General features: G+C 40.1%; 1 protein-coding gene across 11 annotated transcripts in view; it reads left to right on the forward strand.

Annotated features, from left to right (window-relative positions):
- Window positions 1-21433, forward strand: part of LOC117217487 (Kinesin heavy chain 73) — a 151723-nt gene that overhangs the window by 9387 nt on the left and 120903 nt on the right. For all 11 annotated transcript variants that reach the window (XM_033465116.2, XM_076525553.1, XM_076525558.1 and 8 more), the window contains exon 2: window positions 10731-10818. In XM_033465116.2, the coding sequence (XP_033321007.2) occupies window positions 10731-10818 (88 nt within the window). The remainder of the gene's footprint in view (window positions 1-10730; window positions 10819-21433) is intronic.

Below are 21433 nucleotides of genomic sequence, written 5' to 3' on the forward strand. Positions count from 1 at the left end.
ATCATTTATAATTTTATTTAGCAAATTTTTCAAAATACTTAATGTACTTCTTAGACACTTTAGATTTTGTATGTATAGACCTTAATGAAAATGTTGACGATCTTAATTAATTGTCAGAACAATTTAATTATTAAACGATTTGGACATCAAATTGATTCGTTCGTCCTTATTATAATCAGCCGCAGAATTTTTAAGTAAAGATGTCAATTCATCCTCCAGAAAACTTATTTTTCCATTAGGTCACAAACCGATGTTGGTAACAAAACGGCTCGCTAGGTAAGAATCGTTCCAACAAGTGCAAACAGGTCGGAAGATTCAAGAATCATAGAAGACGTGTGTACATTTCAAATTGGCTACAGTACCGGTTCAATTACGTGTGTACGCTAACGGTAAAATTGCGAAGTCGGTCGGCTTATTACGGTAATTGAGTTAAATTTAAACGAGCACGCGTCTTGTTGAAATTCTTTTTGTCCGTGGAATTACCTTGTTCGCCGGTGTTGTGTGTCCCAGTCCTCCTCATCCTCTTGCGGAGGTTTCGTTTAATTCCCCGCCGTCGTACGTGATCCCGTAAAATTTTTATTCCCCGATCCTGCGACGTCCACCTTTTTGCCACTCGTTCCTCTAATTGCCTAAACGCGTTTTTAGCTGTTTTCGCGTTTTCATCGCCTCATTACAATTCGCTGTTACGACTTGTCCTCGAGGCCTCGTTTAATTAAATTCCTCTCTTTACGTTCGTCGCCATTTTGGCGGTTATAGCCGCCGCTGCATATTCTCGTGGGAATTAGAAGATCGAGAAACTCGCAGCTGAAAATTTCACTTTATCCGATGCTTTCGGACCGAAAATAGAAAATCAAAAACGAAGTGAAAATCGAGGGACCGATAATCGCAATGTGAAACTGCTTTTTCGGTCGGCGATGATCTATGTCGTTAGGGAGCTCGAGGCCATTTCGAAATGGAGATTGAGGAAGGAAATAAGCCAAGACAAAGAAACATTGACTTTGAATCGATTTAAATTGGAAATCACCGGATTGCGAAAGTTCGTCCGCTGTTTCCGCTGATATTTTTCCATTCGCGATGTCATTAGAAAGTTTAATCGCATTATTGAATGGAGAAGTTTCGTAATCCACTACCGGGGAGCTTCGGGAAGTTTAAAGAATTTATCAAGCCGGACATTCGGACGGTAAATATCTTTCCGCGGAGTTCCGACGATTTTCTTTGGTCAGCGTGATGCTATAATTGGAACTGGATCATTTTAATTGCGCCCTTGAGCGATCCACGCAGACGTTCCTTCGGAACTTCGTTATTCGACGAACGACAGCATCGCCTCGAGTGCCGTTAAAAAATAACACAGTACTTCAACTCAAGATGGGAGCAAATATCCTCTCGGTGCAGCCGCGTTCCAAAAATACAAACAACGATTCGGGGGTTGGGAAACGTCCGGTGGACCACGTTATCGAGCTCCGAAAACCGTTCCTTCCCGACATATCCCTAAATACGCTGCCGGATAAAGTGATCCGCTCATTTCGACGACTATCAGCGTTCTCAGGGAAATTGAAACAAGCATTCCTCGTAGAAATTCAGCGAAATCTCTCTTGCAAATGTTGGACCTACACATATGCGTTTACGACATACGTATATTTGTGGAAATACATGAAAATATGCGCATTAAGAACAATCAATCTCTTGATTTTATTTTGGTCTGAAGGATCGTTTTACTAGACAAGAATAATTTATTCACTTTTCAGGGAGCAGCGTACGAAGACAGGAATAATTAAGGATTTTATATAAAATACAGAGGAATGCTTTTTTGAAACAATAGCAGTAACATTTTTATCGTATTTTGATCTGGAGTATTCTTCTAATAGGCAAGGATAATATGTTCACTCGTGATGCTCGTTACGAAAAATTTGTGAAGATAGGAATAATTAAACTGCATATTTCATACATTCGTAGCATGTATATTTATAGAACAGAAGAGAACGTTTTTATTAACTAAAATGTGTATCATCATTATTTTATTTTGACCTGGAGAAGTTCTTCAGCAGTAATGGAAAATTTTGTACCTATTTATTATAAAATATTTATTATAAAATAGTTGAAAAGATATGAATTCGCATTTTCTCTATGCGGATGTTATGGATTCACGATAAAAATGAGCGCGTGAAATATTAGACATAAAAATTTCAGAGGTATTTTTTTAACTCTTTCTGCACCGGAAGCTTGCTAAATATATATTTTAACGAGTAAGTTCATACCAAATAAAAGAAGCTCAATCATTTTTTACTAATTATCAATCCTACAAAGAATTCTGTTCGATTGTTACTACCGAACTGCGGATTTTAACAGATTTATGAAAAAATTGAGCACGTAAAATGCGAGATTGCAAAAAAACGATCTGAAAATATCATGGTATTACCCCGTCAAGACATGACAAAAATTAAATCTTATATTACCGACCAAAATGTATCTGAGCGAAAAATTCAGAAAGAAATGATACGAAGTATAATTACGAAATAAAAAAAGGACTATAAGATGAGAAATAAAACTCTTAACAAATATGAACAAAATAAATAATATATTTTGCATAAAAATCCGCAGTTTAATCGTTACTCTATAGAATGTGACTGTGTTACTGCACAGAAATTTTTTGCAAATGAAATTGCTGTTGCATCTAAGCAACGTGTTTGTAGGTCCCCAATCATTAATCCTTGCTTTCTAAGCTGACAAGTCGTCAGGACTGCCAACGTATTACTTCCATCTTATAAAGACTCGCAATCTAATTACACGGGACGATATTACTTGCGTTACGAATGATACCGTATCGTATCGTTTCCGAGGGGCATCGAGCGAGTCGTAAAGTCGAGAGACCGGCGAAGTATCACACGCCACCCTGTAGGTAGATCATCGAGAGAGGATGATGGAGCGATAGTCGGTGCACGCGCTACCAGAATCACGATACACAGATCGCGGCGATGATAAACGCCGTTCGGAGCCGTGGCTCGATAACTGTCAGGTTACAGGCTCGACGATCGCACGTACACGGGGGCCGGGGTTACACGTTACAAGCGTGTATCGTGGGAGTGCATCAAAGCGCAGTAACGTGGGAGGGCAGCGCGGATCGATAACGCGGGGAAGATGGTGTCCACAAAGTAGACCGACGAATTACAACGTTCATCGGCGAGAGCCGCTCGACTCTGCGCGATGAATAAATGACACGACGTTGATGAATTATCGCGAATCATTAGGTCCCCCCTCTGTTTAACAGCTCGCGACTCGCTGGAACCGATCGTTCACGCGAACGTACACCCGGTACATCGTAGAGACAACGCTCGATTCGTCGATTATACGCTCGAGCGGATAGACATCTGCAGAGGAACACGATCGTTTGACAACGGAGAGTCGTAAATAAGGCGCGGATGATTTATCTGCGCTTTCGGATGGCGTGTCGGTCTAGCGTGCGTGATAAGTAGACTGCGGATCCTCATGCAAATGGTGATCTTTATGCGCCGGTTCTCCTATGCTGGAATCACAGACGAAATTTCGATTGTTCAGAGTGCAATGCACGAGGCGGCATGAAAGGCTCGACGGAATCCACCGCGTTTTCACCTTGCACATTGAAAAATCGTGTGCTCTACGCGAAATCTGCAGTCTGCTTGATGAATAGACTGCGGATCTTCGCGCGAGTTTCTATTTTCGTAGGTCGTTAGAGGGAACAATCGAGAATGCGGAATCAATTTGAAGAAGACCGTTTCGTTCAGATATTTTCCTTGCAAGCTATTAGGGTTAGCAAAGATACGGAGGTCATCTTCTTGCACGCAGATAAAGTCAGGCGAGTGCGAATAATATTTGTGTCACAAACGCTTCGTTGATTTTCATTCTTATTCGAACCTTGTACACTTAAACCCTTCAGTGGAAATGACGAGTCTCGCACGCAAATATTTTCTGTGCCAAAGTTCCTTTTCTGTTCCTCTCTATTTAAAATTGTGTCATCGTAGTTAGAACGAATTGTTAGAAAATAAACAATATCAAAAAGGAATTTGTATAGTTTGTAAATTTTGTTCAGAATAGTTTCAATTATGCGAAGAACTTTTTCCTTAATTTCGTTGTAACTTAAACAGGATATTTTTCAATTTTTATTTAATATTAGCATTACTTTATTAATCTGTTCTATTACAAATGAAATAGTATCTACATTTATATAAATACATCGAATAAAAACAGAAATATTTCAGTTTTATTTCTTGATAATTTCTCGCATGGATGTACGCTAAATTAAATTGTCTGCACATGCACGTTTCTTCGAAGATAAATCCTAATGCGATGGGTTAATAATGACTCGTTCCTTTAGCGAACTGTCCTAAATGTTTCCGTAATTTTCTTGCGAAAGCATTCTAGGAAATTCCAGATGTATCCTGGTTCTTTTAATGAATGAAATTATTTCCCGTGGGTATGGAAGACGAACTTGCAATTATCGTCCGTTTCTTTTACGAGAAAAACATTCCAGGGCACTAAAAATATTCTTAGAGTGTCCCTTCTGCCTTGAACACTCGAGGATGCCTCGTCTACTTCGTTCAGACCCGAGCCAACTCGGAACACCTGTCTACCTGCCACGGTAGTCTGGTCCAAAGAAAACGAAAAAAAGAGTTTACTTAAGGCTCGCTTTACGAATCGGTAGCCTGCGTCGAGATTTCCTAAATAAACCGAGGGAAAACTCTCTGACAAGGAAATGGTCGTTCCTTGACGAACGTAATCTCCGCGTCGCTCTCGTTAAAGTTACTTTATTTATTTACTCGCGAAGTTAGATTATTTACTTTCTGCAACCCATCAGCCAAGTCACCGGTAACTAGCCAAGAGGATTATAGCTGAAAAAAATAGATCATGCAAAATTAGATCATACTTATCGAGAACATATGTTCGTCGACAGATTCGTTTTAAAATTTTCTTCGGACTCTGATGATTTTTTTATTATTATTAGAACAGAACCGTTTATGGATTATGCGAAAAAGTCAAAATTAATCATTTCCTCCAGTCTCACCCGATACGTCGCGTTAAAGCAGCACCATCTCCACCGCATGATGCTGCACCTACTTTCTTATTTATCATCTTCTTTCACCTTCATCGATAAAACAGAAACGCGTCGTTCAATGGGAGGCCTCGAAATCGCATCCCACTGCTCTCTAAAAGCGTGGCGCGAATAAACCATCCTCATCATTATTTCGCTCATTTACTTTATATCTAGCAAAATTATTCTTTTACATTTTTACTACATTTTCTTTACCATTGTACTCGTTGTTACTGTACTTGTTTTGTTTCCACTTGTTTTGCTTTACCTCATAATGGACATTTGCCCGCAAATGAAATAAAATAAAAATAAAATGAAACAGAACGAGACAGACTATTCGAATGTTTGTTTAAACATTTTCGAAACAATTGCCGCATTGTCGTGCCGAAATCAAGATCCGAGGGCTTTGTTCCCCGTTGCCGAAGCATTCCTCCTTCAGCAGCCAATTAATACGTTCCATTAGAGGTCCGGTTTCAATTTTCATTAGCCGTTCGACGATTCCTTCGGTTCGATATCTTTCCGCCGTTTGCGGAACAGGAGCGGGCGAGTGGTTCTTTCAGTTAATTAGAGCCCGAGGACGGTTCTTTGGTTTTGTCCGTAGACCCGCGAAACGGTGTAATTTCCTTCTCCCCCCCGTTCCACGGCGCCGGCGACCGACATTTTCCTTGTTTTTTCTTCCCTCTTTTCGGTCGAGGGTGCAGCGAAATTAAATGATTATAATTCCGTTAAACTGGAACGTTAACGGCGCACCAGCGAAAAAATTGAGAATGTTAACGCGGATAATTCCCAGCCTCGTCCCCGCGCGGATAATTCTTTTCTTGTTTGCCGCGCACGCTCGTTAGGAGGCTGCGAGTAATCGAGCGTTTATGGCAATCACCGGAGCATGCTTACATGTTGTTTTCAATCGGCGGAAAGGCGTATTAAATTAATACACGATTTAATAATAACTCGCGCAACTTTAAAAGCAATTTGAATACATCGTCGTTCTCTAGAATTTATAGAGCGAGGGTGTCCAATGTCAGACCCCATTTCTTTTACATCATAACTTTCGATCAAAAACACTTTTATCAAACGTAGATACGCGTTTAAAAATTAAAGTGTGTATTCTTTTACAATTCTCTGTAGTTGTTTTTTAAACAACAATTTCTAAAGGGTTGAAATTTTTGTGATCGAAATCATGAATTCGACAGAAACCGGAAACATAAATGAAGACCTAATGGAACGGAAATAAAAATCGAATCGCAGTTGGTCTAAAATGCGCAATCTGCAAATCAAATTTTTTGGGGCGTGATCGGGGACATTTGAGCCGGCGGGTGACGTTCGGTTTTCAATTATCCGCGACCCAGAAGCTGCCGGGAAGGATAAAAAGCGTTTTAATATCGGCGTCGGCGCGCTTCCTGTCCGAGGTTTCTTGCGCGGCTATTACGCAGCAGATAAGACGTCCACCGTTGATCGGGATAGACGATCGTTCCCCACCTTCGTTCGGCTGGATCGCTGTAATCAACGCGGCGACACGTACACGCGACAAAGGCAATTAAAATGTCCGAAGGCGGCATCAGTGTGCGTGGGCACGCACGGCGAGTCGTCGTGCGCCCGCGATCGCTCGCTCGTGCGTAAGATCCTCGTCAATGAACATCGGCGATCGTGTCAATGAACGGAAATCCATAGAGATCGCGTGACTTTTCAGCAGGGTAGGGTCTACTACGGCACTGATCTACGGCCGTGATTTATGGCGCAGTAGACTCGGAACTACTTCGATCAGTTCATAAAAACGGGATAGCGTCGAAGACCGTTTGAACTTTCCTTTCTGAACAGTCTACTCTATAAGAAGTCTACTCAAAGAGTCACAGCGTGCACATGCATTTTCATATATGTATTTGTGCAATTGTACATATTCGATTTATTAATTTTTCGAAGCATGTTTTGCTCCGGGGAGGATGATATTAAGATGGTAAAACGATATACGGCCACTGCAGATGCGACGAGGCTTGGTTGATTGATAAGAAGAAACGTGAAATTATAGAAGGTTACGTTAGGTTTACACCATCAAGACCGATGACGCTACCCTGGCGTCATAAGCTACGAAGCGCTGTAATTTCTGATAGAAAACAGATATCGAGACGCGACTTGCGCCGAAAGATATTAAAAATGTCGAATTTTCTATCTTTCTGTACACTTTCGAGAGTTTTGCGCCAAGCTTCGAGGAAATATTCGGTTTCCGACCGAAGCTGCGAGGACGAAGATAGATACTTCGATAAAGAATTCGAAAGAATCGACTGCGGAGGAAAACTGATCCGTGAGCACCGAACGCATCGAGTCATGAATGAGCACAGGTTACGCGTTATCGATCCGATTGGCCGAGCAGGTTGCCGATGCGTTTGAATAAAGTTAAGGCGAGTGGTCGCTTAGCGTGGATTTACCGCCTCATGCGATTACGTATGCGCGCGGACGTTGAATGTTACGAGCGATATGACTCGTGACTGTCGTAAGACTGTCATAAGACCTTATGCATGGCTTCTCTACATGCTCGCACGCTCCTTCGCCCTCCTGCATTTTATTCCCGCTCGAATGGATCGCATCGATCACCACGCTGTCCACTCCTCGTTTCTTTTATGTTGGTACATCAACTTTTTCCCAATTTTTTTTTTTCCTTCACGTATATAGACACACATTCCCTTCTTGCTGACCTTTTTTCCTCAACATAAACTGCCTTCTTGTTACCAACCTTTTTTCTCTCCGCGTTAACGACCGGTGTCACGCATGACTTCGTTATGTTGTCTGTTACAGCATCGTCAAGTGCAACTTGATTTTTTCCCCCCGACGTTCGCCGATTCTCTTTTATTCTCAGTGTCATTCTGTTTGCACTGATAGTTTGGCACTTCGGCAGCTTCCACTTGTTTATAAATACTGTTGATACTCTTATTTTATTAATTCGTTTTTGATACATCCTTTCGGAAGAACGATTTGTTCTCGCGCGTCTATACGCGAACGATTTATACGTACACAGCAAATAAAAGGAAATAATAGTAAACGGACCAAAGCGATGAAACACATGGGAAAAAACGTATATATCACTAAAAATTGAAACTAAAGCAATAAAATAGAAATCGACGATTCGCGTATATCTCCACGCGATTCGCTGAACCGTAAAAATTGACGCTAACATTTCTGTCAACGGTTCCATCGCAGCTAAATCAATTCTACGGTCAACAAAATATTTATGTAAAAATTGGAGAACGACTATTTCGGTATTTTTAGAGGAAAAGTGAAAGGTGTCTTTTTATACAATCGTGCTATCGAAGAAGCTGGGTTCCACGATCGATTCAATCGATCCACGGCGACGCTTCGTTTCGATATCTCGCGTGTCGACGTGTTTATTCGCAAACAGTTGCTGCGTGATACGATTAAGCGGGGGTGTGGATGTAACCAGCGTCGCAACACGTACGGCTTCTTTTGTTTCTCGTTCGTTACGTAGTTTCATCTCTCGAAACACTATAACCACCCACGATCAACGTACAGGTTTTCATTTCTCGCGATATTCGGAACATCGGAAACTGTATAACCAAAACTGACTCGCCTACATATTTTTTCAAATATATTTCGTCGGAGAAAGTAAAGTTGCCGGGCTGAAGCGAGATACGGACACTGCACGTGTGATGAGACTAAAAAGTTTGACACGAAAAAGTGTGAAGTTCTAAGGGGACAATCGTGGTTTATGCCATCACGGCCAATGACGCCACCCTGACGTCAAAATCTGCCAAGGCCGGTATCGATTCGCGGTGCGTTGAAAAAAATCATACAAAAATCAAACTTTCTAATGATGTATGCACGGTTCTACTAACTCTTGGACTTGTTGTACAAATTTTGCTGTATCGATCGCAGACGATATTAGCTTTTCTTATTAGTTATCGATAAAACTGTCTGCCGGTGTATCAGGGTCTTCCATTATTCTGCAACAGGACCTCATCGTTATTCGCGAGGAACGATAGGAGATTTTCTAGTAAATCTCGGGCATGTTCTTCGTCGATCGACAATTCATTTGGCGGTTGCGTCGTAACGTGCCGCCTGAATAATGCCGGGCCACTGTTCGGTTTGTTCAGGGCTTATAATTAAATAAACTCCCTTGAGTATACAATGCATATTCAGTAGTAAATCGGGTACGTCAACAAGAACGCGTGATCAAACTCCGTCCGTGATAGTTGGAACACAATCGTTTGGGACGAGTCAGACACTTTATTGTTAAGATTTTGTGTCCCTTGATGCCAGAGATTAAAACTGCAATCCTTTTTGATCTCGTTATTTATAACCTCGATGCCTTGTACTATTACACAGAATTATGATCTTCGTGGTGATTTTTGGACTGTTTTTCGAACTGTCTTGTAAAATATTAATCTTAAATTAGTTTTGAATTTAACACAGAGAGAGATTAAGATTCGCTTGTAAAAAATAATTACAATTAAAAATATCACTGTATACGATTTTCCTTTTTAAATCGATAAAAACTTCTGAAGGAGACATTTATTTACGATGTAAAACACGTATGTATCTTCTTTTCGATGAGTGAATTTCGTAATTTAAAGTAACGAAGAGGTATCATTTAGCACAGAAACATTTTAATCGAACGGACTATATTTTAATCAACCTTATAAATGAACACCGCAGAGATGATCCAAGTCGTAAGTTGTAATGCTCGCTTGTACCAAGTTGTAATACTCACCTTTTTTTGACGTTGTTCATCACCTTTTTTCGATGCTGCAACACTCGTCTTTTTTCCCATTGTTGGTAAAATATATATTTATAGACGACGGACGGCGCACTGCGGTCCCGCCTTGTAAATTCTGTTTATACGATCCATTATGCATGAACTCGAGATTTCATTACGCGCGCAGCGATGACCGGTTCAAGTATGAAATTTACCAGGGAAAAAGCATCGGGAGAGTGAACTGGTTTCGCATGGATGACGCTTAATTAAGCGACTAATTTCAACTTTCAATTTGGCTCAGTGATAAAACAATCCAATATTTATCCGCAATTTTTTACGCTTACGCCGAGAGTTACACGTCCAATAAACTCAAACACAATCTCAATTAATTTCTCTGAATTATTCAACAATTCTTCCACGTGATCACTCTTGCTTCTTTACCGATAGTTATAAATTTACACAGTGAATGAATAAAAAAATTTATTCAACAATCTCCAACGGAGGCGACTTTATGATCTGAATAATTATAAAATGAAAAATATGAAACGTTTAGCGTTAAATGAAATTTGATCGTACACTGTGCAACGACTGTATACCTAAAGAACCAAAAAGTGTGTAATGCACAATTCTCTCGATCAAAACGTGATATTTTGTAAATTCCAAAGTTCGATGACGTTCTTTTAAGCGCTAATTAATTTTTGGGTCCTGTGATTGGAATTTTCGACAGTAGGGGGTGGAGTTGCGCAATTTAGCGTCGCCATTGTTCGAAAACGGAGCATTTTGGAAACTTGTCCTATTAACAGTGGTTCGCGCGACTGTACAATATTAACCCTTGTATACCGTTCGTGTAATTGCCGCACACACAAATGAGAAAACGGTTGATCGTGTTCTAATTTTCGCAGTAGACCTGAACGCCCGCCGTTAACGTTGCCAGCGCTGATTGGACTAACACAATTTATGTTTCAGAGCTGGAGCTCGGTACACAATGCGTCGTCGAAATGTCCGGACAGCAAACCATCTTGCAGCATCCGACCACGATGGACAAAATCGAACGGTGAGCGATGTTCTACTTTGATTTGCACGCCGTCGAAATCCACAGGGTGTCGAGTCGGCAATTCGTCATGATAGCTCACGATTTTTCATGCCCAGAAAAATTGGGGCGAGGACGTACCGCGTTGTCCTACAATTAATGCCCGTTCTTCTCTTACTTCCACAGAATCCCAAGTTTTTAATTCACAATTACCGAAATCGCCTAAAAATGGGTCTCGGAAGTTCTACAAGCAATCAGAAACTTTTAATTGAAGATAATGAGAAGGATTTAGGAGAAGATAACAAAGAAACTAAACGGCCTATCTGATTCTAAACATTTCGAAACATTTGGAAGACCAGTTCTTTTACTATACAAGTGCATAGTGTCAATGAGTTTCTTCTACGTTTACTTGCTTTACTCAATTTTTTTAACACGTGCATTTTGTCTCATTCATCAAATGGTTGCGTTGAATAAATGCAATCAATTAAAATTAATTGTAAATTAGTCAGACTTTAATCGTGTGATTAGATATGCATAATATAGTTGAAAAACAAGTATAATTCGATTCTAGAAAGATCCACAATTTTTGAGATAACGGTTAATGTCCCATTCATTAAAATAGAATTGCAAAGCGATCTGAACGTTATCGCGAAGGAAAAGATCATTCTTTAATAATATCTCTTGTTAAACTGTATTTTATTTACCAGTTAGTAATTTGCTATCTATAATTAGCCGATAATAGTAGCACGACCAATGTATGTCCTATGCACCCTATCATAAAAATTTGACGACATGCTTTCAAGCAAAATGGACGAATCCTTAGAACACCATTCTCTGTTATGAAAAATAAATTTGTACCCGGGTATACCAGGGATTGTACTTTCGAAAGCTCGAAGCACAGAGACATCATGCTCAGAAGGAGAACCGCATATTAGATATTTTATATTTGAGATATGAACGGCTGCCGACTTTCCCGTTAACGTTTCATCCACTTTGAAAATTTTACGATCCCAAGTATCACGTGCTCCAGAAAAATGAAAATCCTCGCGAAAGTCGTGAAGAGCAGCGTATCAACGTTTTATCTTTCAATTAGCCACGTTTATCAAGCTGCGTGTACGCTATTATATCGACAGTGTGAATGTGGAAATGGAGATTCATTGCTCATCGGACAACCGTGACCAAATATCTGCGTTTTAATTTCACATTCGGACTAATTAACGTCGTCGCTCAATGTCGCACTGTTTCCGACATAGTTGTTCTGTGCGAGCAAATGGCTTCGTCTCGCTATTCTCTGCAAAAATATTCTTCAATATGGTCTTTGCCGTTCAATTAGTCGATTTTAAGTATCCGTCTACGAATGAGAAAATTACAAATATTAATCAAATTATGAACGAGTTTATTTGTCAACAACTTATACCTTTCGAAGCTGAAAACATACTTATATATTTATCTTCAACCGAAAGGAAAAAAGTACGCTATTAATCAATTAAACGCAGCAGTCATGTTAACGAATATTGTTTGAAACAATCTCATGTTTTCCAACATTTCCCACAAACACATTTTTGACATGTATTTTCTATTTCTAATACAGAGATAAACAAATACGACTTTTGTTAATTTTTTGTGTGTTATAGGAAAAAAAAATCGTGTAGTTAGTTGAGGAAAAGCGAAAACATTGAACATGAAAATTTTGCTCGAAGTTTAAAAAGCGGTCATTTAACCGCTCTGATAGATTTAGTGTTAAGGTCCCCTAATTAATTTCAGCGTGTTAACATGCTATCCTATCGGTAGGACATACTTGTAAGTTCAAAGATGAAACCCGCAGCGCTGTAATTATTAATTTACAGCCGGAATCGACGGGTCGACGTGGACGAGCTCGCCGCGTATCGCCTTGTACGCCAGATAATTAAAGCGCACGGCTTTATCGCAAAGGCTGATAACGATTGCGTCGATGTTCGAGCAATTCATGGAACGCGGCGGAAAATTTGCGAAACACCACCGATACTCTCTCGCCTCTTCTCCCCGGCGCCGCCATATTGGATCGCTCCGAACGAACCCGAGGACGCTGGCTTTACACGAAATTTCTTCGTTGATATCTGTTGCAACGTTCATTTCCCTAACGAAACTCGAGCGCAATTATGTCGTTGTTGCTGAAATTAAAAGTTTCGGATGCCTCACGCTGGGGAACCCCGGCGAAAATAGCTTTTGCTTTCGAACTACTTTATTTAATCAAAAAGTTTCGAGCGCGCCACGATTTCGGGGCGAATGAATTGTTCTTTTCGCGAATCAGCGTTGTTCATTGTGCATGCGATGTGACAGTGGTCTTGGTAAACTAATTCATCGTTTTGTGTTCGCACATGGATATGTTCTTCTATGTTCTTCTGGATATTAACGGTGACATTTTCTTCTTAAAATTACGCAAATATATCTTCTGAAGTGACATTAAAAATTATTGCATATATTTCTAACGTCTTGCAATTGATTCAGACAATTTTTATTTTGCATAAAGATCCGCAGTCTATTTACCATAAAACAACAGGGGGTTTGAAAATTAAAGGAGCAAGAAGGATCGCCAGAAATTCTGTCGACATCTCAAAAACGGGACATAATTTTGCGCAATTTAAAAGTTTTCACTCCGCAATGGTTTTCATAACTAAAACCGGTTTTCGTCAATTATGATGGTTATCTGTAATGAATTAACATTATCGTCATCGATAATTGCTATTGTAAAATTATTTCATAACAATTGTAAAATTATTTCCGTCATTTATAATGGTTATTGGTGACCAAAATTATTTTAAATGAAATTCAATGGTTATACTTCAATTTTTGCTCGTTCTGCTTATAACAGTTACGGTCTCTGATTATATGCCTTTATAGAATAAATCTGCTTTACCCTGATGCATGCTTGAATTGAAAGATCCATTTAATCATCATATTCAAAAGAACCGGGATGATAGGTTCAACGTTAAAAAGTCGAACCGGGGTAGTTCAATAATATTTTCGAAAGATTCTTTGCGAGCCCCTTCGGCGCGGGCTTTGTCGGGCTAACAATGATGGGTCAGGGAGGATTTTCGCGGGCGAACTGTGTGTTCCACGAGAAAGTTTTGAAAGAGCACGAGGCTCGAGGGGGTGAAACAGCTCAAGTGCAGCATCCCCCGCGTCACGGGTTTGACGTCGAAGATCGATACACTCATCGGGAGGACGTCGCGTCGTCTCGTAACGTTGCCTCGAGCGCGGCTGGGGCTCCCTGGAGACGACGCAGGAACGGTGTTTCAACGGCGGAACGTTTTGTCTCGCGCCTGTCGAACTTGGTTATTGCATAATTGAATGATTCTCGGGGAGACTATTCATGCGGGATGCGACGCGGACCGACGCTCGAATTATTCAGCCCAGCCGGGTCTCCCTATCGGATGACAATCGAATCCGCGGATCGCTGACGGTTCGACAGTCATCGGACGATGATATGCTCTGATTCGGTTATATCGGGAATCTCGTTTCGCCAATTGCATTTGCGATCTGCAGTTTTCATTCGCGGACGTAATCGTATGGAAGATACTTTTACGAGCCTCGCCTGGTTCTTTTGATCGGTTTAGGTTTCGCTAATTGTCTCTTTTTTCGACGGGTGTAGTAACAACTTGCACTACGACTTCTTTCGCAGCTGCGTGGATTGGGTCTTCTTGGTTCTTAAAAATTTACATATCGGTAGTGTATTACAGGTATACAATGATCGAACTGTGTATAAAGGAGGAGGACGATCATTTTCTTTTAGATAATAATGCCAAACAACTTGTTACGTTATATTAATCTAAGCAATTTCACGGATTATTGATGATATTATTGCAGTTTTTGAACAATTTTTTTTAGGAAAATCTTAACTGTTGATCTTCGATTTTAGATGAACTATTAGAGAGCTATTTTTGTTTCCTATATGTCTTCATTTCTTTTCATTCCTAGATTTCGTTAACAGAAGAATTAAATTTTGTATCGATTCGAAGAAATAATTAATAATTAATTCGTGTTTAGTAAATTATAGTGCAGAAGGTTAAATAATAGAATCGTCCGAAGAAGTTTATTATGATTGAGTGTAATTTCATTAGTCTTTGGGAATTTTTAATGGGCTGGCTAACGTTTTAGCAAAGAAGGTTACTATGATTGATAGGTTGCAAGCAGATATTCGACGTACAGTAAGACATCTATTAACAACAATTCATTAGTGTACAAAGATGTCTTACCTCTGGGAAACCAGTTGATCAGTTGCTAACATATTTAGGCTGCTAAAGAAGAATCCTAGCAAAAACAACAGCTTTTAATTTGGCTAATGAACCATCACGATGGACGAACAAAGACCATTTTTTGGCAAACCAGTTGATCCGTTGTAAAGAATATTTGATATGTTGGAAACGTGTCTGATTTTGCAAGCCTTAGCAGGTATAGATCTGGAAATGAATTGATACTTCAGATCCTATAGTCATCAAAAGTATGGATCAGTCAGTGTACCTCCCGGTCTAGGTCCCATAATCATAAAAAAATGCCGTATCAGGAGCAGAAATTCAATTCGCCGATTCCATGCCAAGTCCGCCTCTAAATTCCTAGTTTCTTTATCGGGGAACCAGTCGCCCGAAGATTATAGGTGAAGGCGGCTTCTATTTCTGGTCCTATTTCAGGTGAGTTTCCTGGCTGCGCTATATCGGACGGCATCCCGCCGAGCAAGACGCACAAAGCAGGTCCCGTCTCTAGTCGTTATTTCTCGGCACGTGATCCCACGAACGCCTCGCTACCTCCGAACTTCTCTATCTGTTTAAACTTTCGCGAAACTTAACAGGCTGCCCCGGTTTTTGTCCCAGTTCGCTGGGCCTGGGTAACTCCTCGCGACCGAAGTCGACGCCGGACACATGAATCTTGCAGCAGCCAGGGGAGATAGAAAGTCTTGGACAGGTATGCTAGCTCGGTGTACATTAGTGTTAACGTTTTCGTGTTAACGTTTTGCCGGGAAGCACCATTAATCTTCCATGGTCTGAATCCGGCCCGGTCTCCAGAACGGCTCGATTAAAATGAATCACTGTGCAACGGTGATCATCTTGATCAGACAACGACTTCCACCCGCGTGGTGCGAAATGTAATGAGCTTGGACTGGCTCAGGCAGTTCAGGTAACGTCGCATCCATCTCATTCGCTGAACCTTCATTGTTTCAGAAATCGCTAGCAACTGAATTACACGTGTTTATGATAATTCGCATTATTAGCGAAATGTTTCGAATTCATTTTCATTTACAAATTGCAGCTGATCGTAATTATAAATTCAATCTCGCCGCTTGTGCAAGGCGGTGCGCATGTTATTTATGTCAAAATGTTCACGAGACAAGTGAAACAAGTTATGAAGTTACTAACCCGCTCATACAGTGCAAATGAGCAAATTGTTTCATTTCAAATACAAATGAAAAATAACTATTTGAAATAATTGTTGCTTGAAATAAGAATAATGTCGACTCAGTTGAGATCAAGCGATTTCAAATAATGAATTATTTCGTTGTTTCAAATTGGTCAAACGAAATAACGCTGAATATAATAACAAACAAAAAGATTTTATTTTATGGAAACTTCGCAACAATTCGTTTAAAGCAGGAAGCTGAAAATCAAGTACAAACGTTAAATTTAACATCGTAATTATTTCAAATGATTATCAAATAAAATAACATGTCATTTGAAATAATATTTCATACAATGTTATTTCAGAAGGGGTCACAGACATGGAGATAACTATGAAATAAATGAACATAAGTATTGTTTCTATCAATATGTATTCTAGGCCGATACTCTTCCAAGTATCTCCGCCAAAAGTTTCCCCGATTTTCACTTTCGCCAGACGAACAGCGAAGTTATGTTCGAACAACGACTCTCGTAACATCAGGAGAAGTATGTATTCCTCGTGCTGAAACTTTAATCCGAAAAATCTTGTTAGCCGAAGTTACCGACTTCCGTGTAATAGATTCTAAAGAAAATCGACTGCCTGATAGTCCACTGCAGCCAGAGTCTGTTAGTGATCTTCCTGCCCTAAATTTCCGGGGTAATTCCGTTGAACACCCGAAGTTGGTAGTGTAGTAGTTATCCGGTAGACGTATCCTGGAATCAGCTTAATCGCGCGAATTTTCCGTTGCCGTAACGAATGGCCAAGCTTTCCGGAAACAGTCCCCCGTGCCCGGCCGATTACTCACGCTTAATTATCCCACGTGCTAATTACCGGCCAACAAGCGCAAGAGGCACGGCCGGCGGCGCACGTACGTGAGCCCGCGCCCGCGTTGTGACTTCAGGTATGATAAACAGTCGGCTGGAAAAACAGCTCGCGATTATTAAGTACGCGCGTGCGATGGCTCGTTACAGCCGAGACCTTGCCATCGCGAGGAGCAGCTGACGATTGGTAGCGGCGGCTTCGAGCTGCTCGCGAACACTCGCTGTTCCACACCAATTTAACTTTACCTGCAGTGTGCATTTCGTCTGGACAAAGGTACTCGGATCATCATTATTTGGTGTCCTTGTTACAATAATGCTTCGCTAAATATATTTAGAAAGTTACGGTTAGTGGAAGTAATTATTTAAAAAATGTAAATCAAATAACTTTTTTAATCGAATGAAATCGTATAAAAAGGAAATTGAATTTATTTTTCTAGACCGTGATAAATCAAAATAGTGTAAAAACAGAAGTATCCTTTTTAACCAGAGTGCTGTTTTTGACGAGCGAATAAATTAATGAATGACAACATTTTGTGTTATGACGAGTATACACTCGTCAGAAACATCTACATACCTGGTTAAAAGGTGCCAATATGTTCTTTAATCATAAGTTTCTTGTTCGCATTATTTCTCGATAACGTATCCTCATTTTGCAAACTGGAATTAGCAGATCTTTATGCAATATAAAAATGTCCTCTCTCGACTACAGAAAAACTAGAGTGAAATAAAAATTATTTCTTTGACAGACTCCACAGCTCGGCGACCGTATTACAGTATACGAAAAATCTCCCGATACTTTCACTGTGTAGCGATTCTCTCATCCATTGTTAGCACGAGTGCATAAATTTTGTAGCCTCATAAAGAGCCACGTAATTCCGCGTCGCTACAAAAACGCCTGGACACCTTTTTAGTCAGTAAAAATGCTAAACACCTAATAACCGGGGAAATTAGTTTGTTAAGGTAACAGCGCCGCGCGTTTATTACCGTATCCAGGCGTCGCTAGTATTTTCGAAAATATTTACCCGGGCGCCGTACGTGCCGGGTCCTGTATGCGTTCGGATAAATTATGGAACGTTTGACCTATCCGCGTCGACGATTCGAATCTGGCACGCGTCGCGGATAATCGAGCGGGGAATAAAATTTCTTGAAGTGGGTCAGCGTGTCGAAGCTTTGCGAGGTGTTCTTTTCAAAGGTACCCGTTTCCCTTTTTCTCTTTCTCTCCCTCCTCCTCTCTCTCTCTCTCTCTCTCTCTCTCTCTCTTCCTCTCTCATTTCTGAAAAATATGAAAATGTAAAAATGTGTGCGTGGGTGCGTGCCGGACGCGAAACCGACACCGTTTCCTAGCGAAATAATTTAACGACCAGCTTGCGCGACGTCTCTTTTGACATCACTCCAACGGTTAGAAAAGAAATAGATTTTTCTTTTATTTCCTTAAAGTTTCAAGCGTGTAGAACGTCATGTCAAAGCGATATTTCGACATTCGAATATTTCGCGAGCGATGGTAAAGTTTTCATAAGAGAAATGTTATCTTAAAACTTCGTTTGTGTTCCTGTCGAAACTACATTTTTCAACCTGGCCGTAACGAAAGCCCATTTATTTCAAATTTTATGGAGATATTCTGCATAAGGTATTCAAAGTTAATTTTTTTTTAATTTTATAAAGATAGTTCTTCAAACTGCGGCCATTTTTACAATGATTAAAATATTCGAAAATCCGTACGCTACAATTTTAGATAATAGTTTCTAGTTTATGAATCATCAACAAATTTTTAATTGAAACGTCCCAGTACTTGCCAGTTGCAATGGCCAGCAATCAATGTTCTATGAGAAGGGGTTTCGAAAACAACGAGTAACTTCGCTATTTTGTACAATTCTTCCTCTTAAAAAATTGTAAAACAAAGCTGAAACTTATATTTACATTCTTTTAGAAAGACCAAATCTTTTATCTAGTAATTACCTATTAAAAAATATGCCGAGAAAGTCCTATCAGACGATTTTAGCCCCTCAAGGTTGATGCACAATTGTGGATTTCTTTCTATGCGATCGTCGTTGTACAATGTTACAGATGTTACCATAATCTGATGATGATTTGGACATTTTGATATCTCTCTTAGCTATCTCCAAGTTCACCGAAGCAAACCATAATGCTTGAAAGTGTATCGCATCTAATAATCTAACCCCGAATATCTGTGAGAGTCGGTGCAGCGTACGGCTGTCTTCCACGAAGGGTTAATAATGTTGTCGCCGACCAGCGAAATTTTCGCCAAATATTTGTCGCCGCCTCGAGCGCGGGGATGGAGACGGATCATTCCGGAGGGTGGAGAGACGACGGGATTCAAATATTGGTGCAGCGAATGGAGTTTATTGTCCGTCCATGGTGCGCCGAAATTGGGTCAGGTATCGGGAACGCGAGTTTCCTGCCTGTTAGGATGCAATTTACTGTTTTGTTAACGATCGAACGGATTGCCGCGAACCTGCAGATTGAAACGTTTCAACCCTCCTCCGACCCGTCGTTTCTTGCTCTTACTCTTACTTCGCGTGTCATCGATTAGTCAACTAAACCGGTTTCGCCCCGAAACTTTTATGAATCCGTCCGTGTCACGGACGATTCCGTTGTTTTCGCTGTCGTAAAACTGAGGAAGCAGACGCGCCGGAAACTCGTCGGATCCGCGAGACGTCTCTCATTTTTAAAGGTCGTGGGCGCCGAAGTCGGGTCGTGAGCGGGCCAGACGCTTCCAAGACCATGTTCCCGGCCAGCTTATTATGGAAACAGGCCACCTTAGTCGTCTCTATGCCGATTTGACCCAATACTGCTCCGGCGTTAACACGTTTCTGCGACGGGTTCAGTCACCTTTGCGATCGAAAGCTTCTCGTCTTCAATCGTGCTGCCGTGTGTCACTGTACCAGAGAACGGTAACATTTTATTCGGATGACGGAGAAGCGATAAAAGTTAACGAACAAAGTGTTATTCGATATTATCGAATAAATGTCCGCTCGAATAAAAATTTATCTACGTAACAATTCATAAGATTTTATTCGAATAAAAATTCATTTAACGTTATTCGTTGTTCGAATGAGAATTTATTTCTACAGGAATTTATTCGGAAAATAATCGATTTGAATGAAAATTATTGAATATAATCTGTATTGGAAAGTTCGGAGGAAAATATTGTACATTCCTGGATTCAAATTTACAACACATATTCTTCAAAAATAATTTTACAATATCTATTCGAACAAAAAATGGAGAATTATTCGAAAAAATATTTTAAACATATTCTTGTAAATTTAAATAGGATGAAACAACGCAATAGAAAATGAGAATGGACAAAACAGAGATCAGAGAAGCGTATCAGTTTCAGCGTACCAAATTTTGTTGCGCAAGGACGTCTGGTAATATTTCGAAAAAGGAAATTTATGCGAGTGCCTGGCAATGACTCAGAATGGTCGGCTTTATGGCAGCCACGTACGCAGATGTTTATCGTAACCGCGGAACATTAAACGCGCCATGTGTTGTATAACAAGTATAATTTTTGAACATTTCGACGAAACGAATGTCAACAGCGACCATAGAACAGTCCAAAAAATGTTGTACAATAGACAATTCAATTGGCTTTGCTGAAACCGGAGAACATTAGTCATAAATCACTATTGTAACGCGTTATGATTGCGATCAGGATCGTTACGAAACGTCTTGCGAATTAAGTGAAACGTTTTTCTGCGCAAACCATCTATCCTGCGGCTTCTTCGGGCAGAACAAAGGAAAATAAGGGTATAGAGAACTTGTGCGAGATCTTGGAAATCACCAAATATCATAATTCCGTTCATTTGTCTGCAACAAGTTGCGCGATCGTGCATTCTGCAATTAAAAGATTAATTTGTGAAATAATTTACAGTGACATTTCGAATTGAAAAATTGTTGTACGAGGAAATCGCAGATCTTCAATCCATGATTAATTCTTGATTGTTATACGGACGATGAACAGGAGATAAAGATGAACGAATGAAATTTTACTCGACACTATCGAATAAAGATCTAATGGAATAAAAATTTATCTAGATAACATTTTATCCAAATCACATTTTATTCGAATAGAAATTTCTTCGTACAGGAATTCATACGGAAAATAATCCATTTGAAAATGATAGAATGATAGAATATAGTGCTTTTTTCATAGTTAATCGATTTACTTCTTCCATATTCCTTTTTACAATTAATTTTTGAAGCATAACGAATAATCGTTGTTCGAATAAAACATCCGACTGAAAAGAATTCATTCGGATAACGATCTCGGATAAATATTTATTCGTAACGATTCAAATAATGCCCAACACTGGTTCGTTAGAGCTATAAATAGGAAACTCGAGGGACGAATTGCTCGCTATAGAAACGTGTAAGAGCACGGAAGA

This window comes from Megalopta genalis, chromosome 12 (genome assembly GCF_051020955.1).
Source record: "Megalopta genalis isolate 19385.01 chromosome 12, iyMegGena1_principal, whole genome shotgun sequence".
Lineage (NCBI taxonomy): Eukaryota > Metazoa > Arthropoda > Insecta > Hymenoptera > Halictidae > Megalopta > Megalopta genalis.